Source organism: Monocercomonoides exilis (assembly GCF_001643675.1).
Source record: "Monocercomonoides exilis strain PA203 chromosome Unknown scaffold15-1837935, whole genome shotgun sequence".
Classification (NCBI taxonomy): Eukaryota; Preaxostyla; order Oxymonadida; family Polymastigidae; genus Monocercomonoides; species Monocercomonoides exilis.
This window is the reverse complement of record NW_027150560.1, coordinates 1,728,812-1,743,525: the sequence shown is the minus strand read 5'-3', so window position 1 is coordinate 1,743,525 and position 14,714 is coordinate 1,728,812. Positions and strand designations below refer to the sequence as shown.

The window sequence follows — 14,714 nt, the reverse complement described above, 5'->3', positions numbered from 1 at the left end:
TGCAAGTCCATAGTCAATGGACTTGCATGGCAGAGAAGCGTGTGCCACACTGCCGTTCATCCACTCCACTATTGCCTGACACGATGATTGTGTCGCTTTGGTGGATTGTGATGAAGTCTATCAGATTCGTGCTTCCTGTGTGTTCTGTGGCATCCGACCCATATATCGCATTCAGCCGAGCATAACTCTCTTCCCGAAGATCGAAGCGGAACTGAGTCTCGTTGATCTGGCACGAGATGTTGTAGCACTCGACAAATATGTCGTTCCCCACCCCTGCTGTGTTTGCGCTGAAGCTCACCTTCTCAAACACAAAGCTCAGCGCCCCTCTTTCTTTGCTCTCCAGATACACCCCTCCGCCTTTCCCGCTGTTGCTCTCGCAGCTGCACCGACTCATCGTTGTCTTCACCATGCTAAGCCTTCCTGCTTTGTGCAGTCCAAACAGCATCCCCCCTCCCTTGTCGCTTGTCTCTGCTTTGTCATCCACAAACAAGCAGTCTCTAATCCTCATTGTGATCCCCTTCTCGCTTTTCGACACAAGCACACTCGCTTCTTTGTCGCTTCTTTTCATCCCCTCAAACGAACAGTTCTCCATGTCCATGCTGCTTGCTGCCTTCCCATCGTTTGTGCTGTGCTGGGCACAACATTCCCCCACAGATATCACACATCCTCCTGTTTCGTTTAGCGATGAAATGTGCATGTTCGATAAGTTGCACTCGACACCAACCTCCTCAACCCGCAAAACACTTTTGCCCACACAACTCGAGTCCATCGACAAGCCATCCACGCCAAGCACCCCAGCATTGACATCAACAAACACACACTCAAACCCGTTGTTCAACTGTGCTTCTGAGTGAAACGCACATTCTTTTATCCACAGCTCCCCACCCTTGTTAGAAATAACTGCCTTTGCTGTGCTCTCAAACCCTGCTGTCATCAGCACCTTGATCTCCCTCAATGAGAGCGATACACTGTTGCAGATGAAATACTCCAGTGGCCCTTCATATGCCTTCTCCAAGCGCAAAACCGCCTTGCCGCTTGCCTCTCCCCCAGCTTCTGCATTTTCGATCTCATATCTGGATCCATCGAAGGCGTCTCGTATCGGCGTCGACCCTGCTATTCGCAACGCCTTCGCTCCCTCGCCTTCCTTCACCTGGCTGATGCCTTTCCACAGTGTTCTGCATGGCTCTTTCTTGTTTCCGCACCGAGCAACATCAAACCCTTCGCTGGACACATAAACCTCACTCGAAGTGTACGAAACAAGAAACACAAACAGATCGATATTTGTGTGGACTCCATCGCTCCCCACAAACAGAGTTCTGTCATCTTTCATTGTCGAATAATCAAACCTGAATGTTTCTCCTCTCACTGTGCTGTTCAGATCTGCTGCCAAGATAAATGCATTCTTCCCCATCCAGGCTACATTGTCTCCAAATACAACATCACTTTCGAAGACAAGTCCATTCTCGCTCGTGCACTTTTGGCTATTCACATACAGGAACCCTCCTTTCCCTCTCTCTGCATTGATTAAACAGAATGATGCATTTGTTGATCTGGTTACAAGCTCATCTTCTTCACTCAGCTCCACTTTTGCAACACCTCCTTCAGCACCTGCTGTGTTCTTGATGAACGAGAAGTTGTTGCTTTCAAGCAGCACAGAAGATGACATCAAAAATGGAGTCACACCAAACATGCAGTCTTGCAGAGTGCACCCTCTCATCGAGCATGTCCCATTTGTTGTGACAATTAGCGAATACTCAACAACAGCCCCAGACTCCATGGCAAATGTGCAGTTATTCAGCTGAAGAATCCCACTCGATGTCACAACTGATTTCACCATCGGCTCAAACGCCGATGGTGTTTCCATCCTCAATGATTGGAGCACCAGAGATGCCTTCGATGTCAGAACAGACATAGCTGCACTTCCTCTGATAGTCTCTGCAAATCGGATAACCTTTTGCGGTATTTCATCTCCTTCCTTCCCCAGCCCTTCAATCTTCAGTGCACTTGAAAATGCGAAGAAATCCATGATTTCTCCTTTGTCCTTCACCCACAATCTCCCCTCCCCCGCAATCCCGCTTCCATCAACATGCCCTATTCCGCTCCAAATTGTACTGCACGCATATGCCTCGCTTCCGCACCCTGCTGTATCATACCCTTCTGCAGACACATACACTTCCCCGGTCTTCCTTTCAACAACAAACAGCCGAAGATCTACACACTCTCCAAAATACTCTCTGTCCACCCCCTTCATATCAACTCCAACCCCATCATCCCCGTCATACTCAAAGGCCAGTCGAGCAGCTCTCACACTCTCATTCAGCACCTGACACATGATAAATAAATCATTCCCTTCATGTGCCTCGTTGCCTTTGAACTTCATTCCAGACAGCAGATAGTTTCCAGCGCATCCATCCCCCAATCCCATGAATATCCCTCCTCCTCTCCCGCTTTCTTTCTCCGTCTCACACTTCGTCATCCATGACAGCTCCACTGAAAATGCATCCTCTCCCTCCATTTCGCTCTCCACGCATCCACCCCTGCTGCTCTGTGTCCTGATCTCTTCAAAAACACAGCGCTCACATATCCTCAGGCGCGATCCCTCTTTCGATGTGATCAGTGCACCTGCATTCGTCCTGCATCCCCTTGCAGTTGTGTTTTTCAACACAACATCAGATCCCGCTCTTCCGTCAATCATCCCTTTTCCGTCTGTGTCCGCACTGTTAATGCTGCTGTTCTCAAAAGTCACACAACAGCCCCTGCATGCAGCAACCCCTCCTCCAACAAATTCAACCCCACTGATTTCTGTCCTGTCCATCCGAACAACCCCACCTTTCCCAATCACAATCCATCTCCCACAGCTGTTTGTCCCACTTTCTGTGCACACAAATGCGCAATCGGCAAATGAGCACTGCCCAACACAGACTTCCACAACTGACTGTTCTTCAGATGCTCCAGAATAGGCATCGGGGAGCACAAACCGAAGAAATGAGAATGTCATGTATGTCAGTGCTTCCCCTTGCACAAGCTCAAACTTCCCGCTCTCTTCCACACTCACTTCCTGTTTCTCCCCATTCCCTTGTATTGTCAGCGACTTTCCCTCCCTGTTGATCACTCTCCCCACACTTGCTGCTCCCTCCAACTCCATGATCACATGAACATCCTTCAGCCGCTCAAACCCCACATCCACAGACACACACGGGTTTTCTCTCAGCCCGCAGTTCTCCCCGGCATTCCCTGTGCCACTCACAAACATGTATGAACTCAGCGATGGGAACAAGTAATTGATGATCGAGTCTTCCTTTCCCGCCTCTGTCAGCTCCGCCACCCACATCTTCTTCTGTGCTGTTTCGTTCGTTGCAGATCCATACCACAGTGCTGGCAGAATCACCAGCCAAGGCGAGTCGCACACCAAAAACACATCCTCCCCCTTTTCCGCAACATTGTTTGTGAACTCGTTCATCTTCATCGAATACTCTATCTTTGTTGTTTCAAACACCACATGCACCCCTCCCCCCTTTCCGCTGTCCGACGGCACCCCACATCTGTCAACTTTGTTGTGCTCAAACACAAACTTCCCCCCATCCCCCACACTCACCATTATCCCTCCTCCAAATGTGTAATCTGCTTCGCACTCACACCTCTCAAACACACAGTCCTCAATCTCCCACGCTCTCATACTCCCCACTTTCCCACTCATCACTCCTCCATTCCCTTCATATCTTCTCACCTCGCACAATGTGCTGTTCCTCATCTCCAACCCCATTTCCTCCAAGACGCCAATCTCGTTCCCATTCCCAAAATTCGTCTCCTTTATTGTCGTGTTTCTAATGCTCGCATCCTTTCCTCTTCTCAGCTCCAACACACTCCCTTCGTCTTCTCTCCCTGTGTTTCGTATCGTCACTTCATCAAGTTCCACTTCAACTTCGCTCCCATCAGTAACAATTAGCCCACATCCTCTCATTGTCACTTCTTCAAATCTGCACTTCACAAGCTCCATTTTTCCTCCTTTCCCCTTCAAACATTCCACGCACATATTCGATGCTCCTGCCTCTGTGCAAAACGAGCATCCTTCAAATCTCAGAACACCATTGCTGCACACGAACAGACACGTTCGGGCTGATCCCTCAAACAACAAAGTACAAAACATCAGAGAGCGAAATGTGATTTTCTCCTTCGTCTCAACCAAGCATTCTTTCGCTCCTCCTCCAACTTCTCCTTCTTCTCCATCGCTTTCTTCTCTCATCACAATACGTTCCATTTCCACTTCTCCGTCAATAACCATTGGCTGCACATCCAGTATCATTTCTTTGTGAATCGTGAAAGTGCTCATCAGCCGCAATGCCGCTGCTGATCTTGCCCCAAACACCGCTGCTCCTGCATACGGCACTGAAGAGCATGGAAAGTCGGAATATCCGCAGCTCGGATAGTCCATCCCGCCATTTTCCCCATGCACATACCCCACACTCGGCTTTTCCCGAAAGAAAGGCACAATGGGGATCACCTCTGAAACCCTTCCGTTCTCAATCCCCATCAGCTCGATCAAATTCGGATTGTCCCCAACATCTTTCACAAATGAGAAATTAAATGAAACCTCATTCACCACTTCCGGCAGAATCTTGCACTCCACCATCACATTGCTCCCGCCATGCGTAGCATCGTTTGCAGAGCCATCCACCCCAAATGTCACCCCAATAATCCCAAAATCTCTTCCACCTTCCTCACATCGCAACAAAAGCCCCCCTCCATAGCCTCCAACACGCCCTTCTCCACCTGCCCTGCATCCCCCAACATATGTCACATCATCCCCACTCCCAATCCTCACCTTCCCTGTTCCTTCCACAACCACATTCATTCCTCCGCCACACCCCTTTGCTGTTCCACAACCCTCTATCCAAACATCACTCATTCTCATCTCCTTTCCGCTCCCAATAACCCCATTCACCACACTCCCATTCCCATCTGCCTGCATGATCCCCTCAAATGTGCTGTTCTTCATTTCCAGCATCCCACCTTCCCGATCCCACACAACCCCTCCCACAGAATTGCTGCAGTGCTTCACACTCATGTTCACAGCTGTGAACGAACCCTCTGATGTGTACACAACAAGCCCGTCTGCATCTGTGATCCGAACATTGCTCATGTTTATCGAGTCAAGAATGCTCGCCCCATTGCAGTTCGAGCTGATTAACGAAATCCCCTCAAACTCAACAGACTCGATGCTGAACCCAGTGATCGACAGATGCCCGCTGCTCTGACTCACAAACGAACACTTGCATCTGCCAGCAGATGAGCCACACACAGCTGAGCAGTCTTCGATCCAAAGCTCGCTTCTGTCTCCGCTCACCAAAAATATGCTTGATTGTACCAGTGGCAGTGCTGCTGGAAGGACACACAAGAACTGATAAAACCTCACATACGAGCCAATCCCAATCATGCATGTCCCGCTCGATTCATTCCCAACCATCTCCATTCGTGTCTTCGAAGCTGTCCCACAGAAGTCGTATCCCTCACTTGCACTCAGCGACACGCTCTCTTCAAACAGATACGAGTCGCCAAACGCCAGAGCATGCTGTTTCCCGATCACCCTCCTCACAGCATAGTCCACACACTTGCATCGGAACTGCTCATGCCCACACACAACCACATCATGCCCGTCGTTCCCCATGTGCATGCATGGCGGATCATCACACAGATAATACATCAGCGGAATAGTCAGATCGCTCCACTTCGAATCCACCCCCATTGCTGCTCTTGTGCTTCCTGTCAACGGAATTGCAAACAGGATGTGTTCTTTTGTGACGCTTGCTTTCAGGTCAGGAGATGCCACAAACAGGTCAGCTCCGTATTCCGCTTGGTTTGCCTCAAATGCAAGGGTTGCTGACAGCTCAAACAGCACACCTGCATCCAGCACATTCAACAGCAAACCCCCACCTTTCCCGTTTGTCCCGCCTTCTGAGGGTGCCTGACATCCTTCAAACCGTGTCGACGACACATGAAGCTCACTCGAGACATCCAGCATAGCATATACTCCTCCACCACAGCTTCCATCTCCATCCACTTTGCAGGCGCTGAATGAGCAGTTCTCTATCCACACACTCTGCTTCCTCCCGCACGCTTCATCCAGCTCCAGGCACGCCCCGCCTCCACCGCTCCTGCCAATGCTCATGAACGATGTGTTTTTCATCTTCAGCGATGATCCCTCTGCAAAATGGATCAGCCCTCCCGACCCCAGCACAACATTCGCAATAGTGCTGTTGTGGATTGTGGTTGGGCTGCTTGTTGCCAGTTCAATGATCCCTTGGCTCCCACTTCTGCCCTCGCTAACTCTCATCTGGTTCATCGTCATCTGGTCGACGGTGCAGGCCCCGCTTCCATTCACAAGCACCACATAACTCCCAAACGTCACTTCTCTCTCGCCTCCACAGCTCACCCTCAGCATCTGCACGCTCCCTCCACTCACACTCACAAACCCGTATTCCACCCCACTCCCGCCCCTGGCCCCATCAATCGCACAGTCGATGAATTTCACATCGCCTGCCGATGAATATACAAATGTCGAGCGGCCGCCGATCGAAGCCCCCAGCTCAAAGCTGATGTTCGTGAATGTGGCTGTGACGCTGCTCATCACCAGCGCATCCTGCACTTTCGGTCCTGCTGCCTCCACTTTCACTCCCTTGCTTTTGCTGCTCGCATCCACCTCATACGGCCCTTTGTCCAGCTTCGTCTCCTCATCAAACACAAATGTCTCTGCCAGCCTCAATATCCGCTTCGAGTTCGGGAACCGATATGTCCCAGCGCTTCCGATCGTTTTGCACATGTAGTCTGCAAATCCACACAGCCTGAAGTCCAGCCCCGCTGCCTTCCCACCCACATATGCGGGTGGCTGGAACTCCCGCAGAAACAGAACCAGTGGGACAATCAGCCCCGCATTGCTGCTCTCCATCCCACTCAGCTCATCAAATTCTGCTCTATTTACCCCGGTCTCCGCATTGAATCCGATTGAACTGCTGTTCACAGCTGTCGACAAGTCTGGTGCTGCCACAAACATGTTCCTCCCTTTCCAGGCCTTGCACTCCCTGAATGTGCACTTTTTCACACTGAACTCCCAATCACTTCCCGAGCACAGAAGATACACCCCTCCTCCTTTCCTTTTCGCTGCCTCTTCCAACGGAACACAACACCCATCAAACCCCACTTCCAAATTGCCTCCTATCCCCACATAGCCTCCAGGCCCCAGAGAAACAAACACCCCTCCCCCGTTTCCACCTGTGCACACACAGTTCTTCAGCGTTGTGTTTTCCACACTAACCTCACGCTCTCTGCCCACACTGACAGAGAGAACAGCCCCATCTCCATCTGTGCGCGTGATGTTCTCCAGCGTCACATTCGCCAAGCTCGATGCTCCAGCTCCAGATGGCTCTTTCTCGCTGAACACCACCACAGACAGCACCATGTTCTCAACCCTTGTGCTTTCCATTCGCATCTGAGACAGATATATCAAAAAGGGTGATGTGCTCACAACCAAGTCTGCTGTTCCCACATCCTGCGAGGTGATCGTGATGCAACACAGCGAGAGAGTGCCTGATGCCGAAGTCATCTCAAACAGCCGCGGTGATGGTGACGCCCTGGATGTGTGCAGTATCTTCATCGAGGCGGCACTCAATGCCCCATCCCCGATCCTCACCATTGTCGATGACCCTCCCATCAGCTCCGATTTCACTATTGTCCCGCTGTCCCCAAGCCCATTCATCACAATCGTCTTTCCCCCCACATCCACCGTTCTTGTGATCCTGAATGTGCACTCCGCCAGCTGCAGCCGCTGCTCCCCAGCTGAGCTTGCTTGATCCACTGCATATTCCACTGTCTTGCACCCATCCCACTCGTATATCCCACATCCAACCTCTTCTCTTCCCTCCGCATCCACATATCTCCTCAGAATCCCCACACTCAGCCACTCGTTCTTTGTTCCAAATCGAGAGTGCCACACACTGCTTCCACTTGTCTTCGTTGTGAATGACGACACACTCAGCACTGTGGTCTCTGGCATATATGAAAACGAGTCTCGTATTGACACATCATCTCCATTTCCATCTCCTGCCGTGTTGTTGTGGAAGAAACAGAAATACAACCATGGCTTTTCTGAAATTGTTCCATATGCATCCCTCCAATAGATAGATATTGCTCCTCCTAATATTTTTGTGAAACCATTAAAAAATAAACTTTCAGATATGGAATATGGCTGAAACATATTGTGTAAACAAATGAAAGCGCAAGTTGTCAGATTTGAATCTGAAAGAGTGAATGAACAATTACAAACAACAGGAACAGTTAATTCATTTTCAGAATGGATGACATTAAAAGATTGCAGACGTAATGCACCGAAATCACTCACTGAGCAGTTTTTAAAATTCGAGTTTGCTATTCGAAGATCAATTAAGTCATTTAGCATGCCAAATGCGCCAGATCCTCCAGAACAATTTTCACCTTTCATTCTGTCCATATATGTATTGCCAGCATGAAACACCATCACAGCACCTCCATATCTACCACAAGAACAATTGTCGAAAATGCAACTGTCAATAACAACAACTGTTTCTGAATTTCCATGAATGCCAATAGCGCCTCCACAAACTTTTAAATCCCAATCAACATTTCCTTCCCAAACATTTTCAGTTTTTGTGTTATGCCATTCACAGTTTGAGAATGAGTGTGATCCACCATCAAAAGTCTTTCTCTCCATGTTGCTGTTCCCAGAAAATGATGTTTTGGCACAGTTCATGAATGAGTTGTTGAACGATTGGAATGAAGCACCTGGGGCATTGACTGACTCAAATACACCTCCATCAAATGCATCATGCACAGACACAAAAGAGCAACTTTCAGCTCGTGTTTGCAATCTGTGAAATCTATAGGAATTGGGAAGGATGTGATGCTTGCAAGAAGAAATGTTGCAGAATATGGAATTTCCCACATTAATCTCGGTAAGTGATGGTGAAGAAAGAAATGGCGGGGATGAAACTGAGATTGATGAAAACAGTGACTGCTCAACAATCAGCATTCCAGTTGATGATGTTCTTTTAGAATATCTGAACTCATGCTTTCTTGGATAACCAACAAGAGAAGGCGAACTGATCTCTTTGTTTTCAACAATCAGTGTGGCATTCATCAAGTGAAGGCTAGAATCCTCAACAAGGAACGGATGTTCATTGTGGCTGCTTCTGTCAACAATCTCAATCTTGGTGCCTTCAACATCCGATGAGAAAACACAGCAGACAGCACTTCCATCTCCTTTCTGCACAATTCTGATGTTTTCCATTCCACATGTTGAATTCGAGAAAATGATTGATCCTTCGATTGTGCTTTTCCTGCTCCCAATGTTGATGTTTACCAACTCATCAATTCTTTTTAATTCATTTTTCTCTTCATTGAATGTTGACAAAATAGAATGTGTATTCAAAGAATCAACAATGAAAATCATCAAAACAACATTTAACGATTTGAATTGTTTCATTATTTTCATTTTTTTCTTTTCCTTTTCTTTTTCCATATTATGAAATAAACACTAAGTTTGGGTTTTGATCCATCAATATTCTTGAATTTTTATTCGTCCAAAACAAATTATGTGAAATTTCTTTGTTTCACATGTTCAATTTAAATTAATTCAAAGAGATGAATTTTATATTTAATGTTTGAAAAAGTTATTGATGTATTGTCAGTTATGAAATGAATAAGATTTTGGGATCGATTTCACATTTATCATTACAAAACGTTTCATTGGGTTTCAACTAAACTGACACTTTTTTAAAACCCAAACTATTTTATGAAAATTCGAATTGCTCGATGAATTTCAAAAATAAAATTTCAATTATAAAGACAATTATTTATCGGTGTATAACGCATCTGGTTATATGCAAGATATCGAGATTTTGTTGAATTTTTGAAACAAAAAATTATTTTTGTTTTTGACATTATGGCTTTTGATGAATGTTTCTATTTTCAGAAAACGATACAATTCAACTTTTATTCATAAAACTTATTTTTATTTTTTCCCTCAGTAATAAACAATACTGATTATTTTTTTATTTTCGGCAATTTGTTCGTTTCGATAGAATGGAAAACAATTGCTTTTGAAAAATCATTGACGATGAGATAACTTCAAAAACTCTTTAAACAAAACTCATAATCATCCAAGTGAATTCCACCAATGCATAAATTAAAATAATGGCTACAAAAAATCGCTTCCAAGTTGTAATTTTTCATGATTCAATATTCATTTCAAGATAATTTAAATATTCACATTTTTTTTTCAATTTAAACTTTAATTAAAGTGCATAAGCACCTTAATTATCAAGAAAGTGTTTCATCAATTCCTTCTCTTTTTGAGAGACGCCACAATCTATGGGTCAGTAGCCACATTTGATCAATGATGTCTGCTTCGCAATTCCCTCCGATTGTTGGACTTACGCCGTCGGCTGATTCTGCAATGCAGCACAGTGGGGCGCAAAGCCAACCAGGGACCTTGTCACAACCTAACATCTTTTCTTCCTCTTCAATTTTTTCACCTTCTTCATCGGAAGGTTTAACACAGGAGTTGACCCCTTCAGCTGACAGAAAGGAGAATGATGATGTGTTAGACATATCCCAACTTATTTGTCAGGAGTTTGAGGATATTTTCGGACAAACGCCGAATATTTCAATTTTTGATCTAAGGATTTCCCCAAGATCCGTTCAAGATGTTGTTGAGGAGTACAAGACACAGGATTTTAGCCCGTTGTTATCGCTTGAACCGCCCACTGCCAAGAGAACAGAAAACTGGATTAACGACGCATTAGATCAGGCGGGTTACAAGGTGGAGATTTTTCTTTTCCAGGCGATAAAAGCTGCGCTCATAGGTTTAGCCGAGATACCGACTTCAAGTGAAGGTGCAAAACAAAGGCTAGCTGACATCTTGATAATGATTACCAGGGCTCTTCAAGAGGCACGAACGGTTCGAATTCAAGGCAGGTTTGGTTTCAGGGCTGCCACAGCGATGAGCACAGACGCTTCAACGGGAATTCTCACAGAGAGACAGGAACTGATTCTCAAAGAAACAAGGCAGGAAGCCAAGCTAGAGAGAGGCTTCCAGAGACCGGCACTTCCTATTACACGTGTTCAGGCTCCTGTTAGAGAACAACCAGGAACACTTCAAAGAAGATTTTGTTATCCCATTTCTCACACAAATACACGGTTTTTTCGGAGATACCCCCGGTCCTCAGCCCCCACAAGAAGACATCAATTCGGAAGAAGGAGGAACCAGAGCAGTTGGAGCAGGAGACCAGGGGTGCGTCAACAATTTTAGGTCCAGTTCACAAGGAAACAGAGCAGAGGAGGCACATTGGAGGGAGAACCGCTTTGTTTCTCTCAGCATGGAAGCGAATCGGAGGAGAGAAATTGATAAGCAATGGAGTGCAGGCCATGTGGAAAAGCAAGCAGTCCAGGAAAGCTCTCAGCAGAGCCCAGTTCAAAGATGGAGCGTGTCTTCTCAACCAACAAAAGATCGAGGAATTCAAGAAAATATTGGAAGAACAGTTACGAACAGGAGTTGTTATCCCAATGGAGCAGAAGGATGTGAAATACAGAAACAATGTATTCCTCATTCAAAAGAAGTCAGGCAGCTGGAGACAAATTCTCGATAGTCGGAAACTAAACGCAGCAGTGAAGAGAACACATTTCAAGTGAGACGGAGAAAAAACAGTAGAACGGCTAATAAGACGGAAAGATTACGCAGTATCCCTAGACTTGGAACAAGCTTATTATTTAATTCCAGTTTCAAGAGAACTAATTCCCTATCTTGCTTTCAGATTCATGGGAAAAGACTACTCCTTCAAAGGCATGCCTTTCGGCTTTGTAGATGCACCGCGTCTGTTCACACATATTATGAGGAAGGTGACAGCGGAGATAAGAAGGAGATGGGATGTCAGAGTCATTGCCTATTTGGACGACCAACTTTTTCTGTATCAAGATCAGCAAATCTTGAAGAACATAATACAGGAGATAATCGTATTTTTGGAAAGCCTTGGTCTGCTGATAAACAAGAAGAAGTGCAACCTCATACTGAGTTCGCAGTTCAGCTTCCTTGGATTCGAATGGAATACAACCAGCTTCGATGTGTGTCTAACGAAGGAAAGAAGAAAGGCAGCGCGAGAGCTGTGTCACAAGTGGGAGAGAAGGTGCATAAGAGCCAAGACTGTCAGAGTGAAGGATTTCGCATCATTCGTGGGAAAGCTCAGTTCTACACGCTTCGTTCTGCCAGACGCATCTTTGTACCTCCAACCAATCTTCAAATTGTTGCAGAAAGGAGTTTTAACAAACGGATGGGATGGAATGATGAAGCTGAATGCGTCAATCCTCCTGCAGATAAGAAGATGGAGATGGACATTGAGGAAGAACCCCAGACGCAGATAAAATCCAATGTTTATTCCAGAAGCAGTGCTAACCACAGATGCATCAGAAAGCTCCTGGGGAGCAACCCTCAGACTAAACAGAATGTCACTAGATTGTCACAGTCGTTTTCCATTCGCTGTGAAAAACCGATCATCCAACTTCAGAGAACTAAAAGCTGTGGAACTTGCCCTAACATATTTTGCACCAATCCTAGCAGAGAATCGGATTTCACAGTTGCAACTTCGTTCAGACAACTCGGCAGTCGTTTTCAACGTGAACAGATGGAATGCAGGAAGGAATCTCCGTCAAACACTCAAAAGGATATGGACATTGAAGGAGAAACTGAAGATAGTCCTGAGAGCAGTTCATCTCCCCGGATTGCGAAACACAAGAGCCGATGCTTTGTCCCGGCTGGAAAGAGCAGGAGACTACAGCATTGCAGACAGCGAGCTCAAAGAAATCTTGTCTGTTCTTCAAGTTACTCCTACGCTGGACGCCTTTGCAGCTCAACACAACCACAAGGTCGATCGTTGGTGCGGAATTGGAAGCCCATTGGGAGAAGACGGTCTAGCATATCCATGGAAGAACGAGTGCGTTCTTGCACACCCCCCAGTTCCCCTGATACCAATGACGATTCGGAAGGCACAGAAGGAGAGAGTACCAGTAGTATTACTCCTGCCGAACTGGAAGGGGCAGAACTGGGATGTGCTATTGGAGAAGACGCCTCTTCGGACATTCGAATGGAGGAGTCTGAGAACAGTACTGAGAAAGGGTCCATCAATGGCAAGCACAGGTGCATGTCTTCCTCCAGGCCGGTTAAGAGTCATATTGATCAATCCACCAGAGTTAAAGGCGAGAGCTGGTGGAGAAGGGCGTTGGAAGAAAGATCTTTCCCAGTTTCATTGGCAGAGGAGTGCATATCGGGAATTGCTCAGTCGACGTGGGATGGATATTTATTCGGCTTCGCGCATTTTGGAGAACAGTGGGAGAAGAGTGATATGGGCATAATTCCAGAGGATATTCACGAGTGGGCAGCTCGATGTTCCAGTATATTTATTACCCTTAGAGACAATGGAATGAAGCTGTCATGTTTGCAGCTCATCCGCTCAGCAGTTTCATTTTTCACAAGCTTGGTTTACAACACAAATTTAGGGGATATTCCGATAATAAAAATATTGTTTAGAGTGTTTAGAAGAACAGAGAAGTCAAGAAAAAAGAAGGTCCAAGAAATTTGGAATCCGAAGACCATTCTGACATTCTTTTCTAATCTTGGAGAAAATCAAAGCTTGAGTTTCAAACATCTGACAATGAAAGCCATTGTGCTCACCATGTTATTCACTGCGTGCAGGTTTACAGAGTTGGAAAGAGTAGATATGGAACGATCCAGATTCGAGCAGGAAGGAATATATCTAGACACAAGGCTAAAAACATCGCTTAATCGAACAGAGATTGCAGTTCCTTTTTTAAATGAAAACCCGACAATTTGCCCAGCTTCGGCTATTCAAGTTTTGTGGGAAGAGATAAAGAAAAAAAAACCAGATGGAAATAAATTGTTTTTAAATACCGAGACTTTTCATCCTCTTACAGTGAAAGGTATTAGACGATTAACAAAGGAGACGTTGAAGGAAGCAGGAATTCCAGGCCATTTCACTCCTTATTCAATAAAGGCTGCAACGCTTTCAACGCTAACGATGTCTGGAATTCCACCAACTCAGATTGCGAAGTTTGCCCGTCTTTCCCCTAGAACAGACACTTTGGTGAAGCATTATGTGAAGGCCAATCTTGCTTCAACCTTGGGGAAAGTGATTGCCTCAACTATGAATGTTCCCAGTGAAGAGTTAGCAAACAATCCGGGTGCAGAAAATGGTGTCAAGATGTGCATCAGACCAGACAGAGACCAGAAGAACAAAAAGGAGAGACGAGAAATGGAATCTGGGATGGTACTGAGGGATAAGAAGCGCCTGATGAAGCCAGGTTTGAGTGAGGAAGAAGCTAAAAATTCTGTTGAATTCCCTTCTAGAGTAGACGAGCCTGATGAGGAGATGGAGGAACAGAAGTCACTTGGAGAACAATTCATTATTCGAACAAGATCACAAGCAAAAAAGGAGGAAGAGAGCAACAACGCAAAGAAGACGCACACTGTGGTAGTAATGATGGCTTCATCATCCAACTAATTGATTCTCTCAAAAAGAGAAGGAATTGATGAAACACTTTCTTGATAATTAAGGTGCTTATGCACTTTAATTAAAAAAGAAAGTGGAGAATCAATTCCTTCTCTTTGCCCACCACCG

General features: G+C 46.0%; 2 protein-coding genes across 2 annotated transcripts; one reads left to right on the top strand and one right to left on the bottom strand.

Annotated features, from left to right (window-relative positions):
* Positions 1-13: 13 nt before the first annotated feature.
* Positions 14-9,316, bottom strand: MONOS_15447p1 (uncharacterized protein; the record flags this gene model as incomplete). The annotated part of the gene is made up of 2 exons (XM_067868324.1): positions 14-8,187; positions 8,380-9,316. 2 exons carry the CDS (start codon positions 9,314-9,316, stop codon positions 14-16), a joined length of 9,111 nt encoding a protein of 3,036 aa, XP_067730154.1.
* Positions 9,317-11,948: 2,632 nt separating this feature from the next.
* MONOS_9994 (uncharacterized protein) lies at positions 11,949-14,597 on the top strand (the record flags this gene model as incomplete). Its single annotated transcript, XM_067880543.1, has 1 exon — positions 11,949-14,597. The coding sequence occupies one exon, from the start codon at positions 11,949-11,951 to the stop codon at positions 14,595-14,597; it is 2,649 nt and encodes an 882-aa protein (XP_067730153.1).
* Positions 14,598-14,714: the final 117 nt, after the last annotated feature.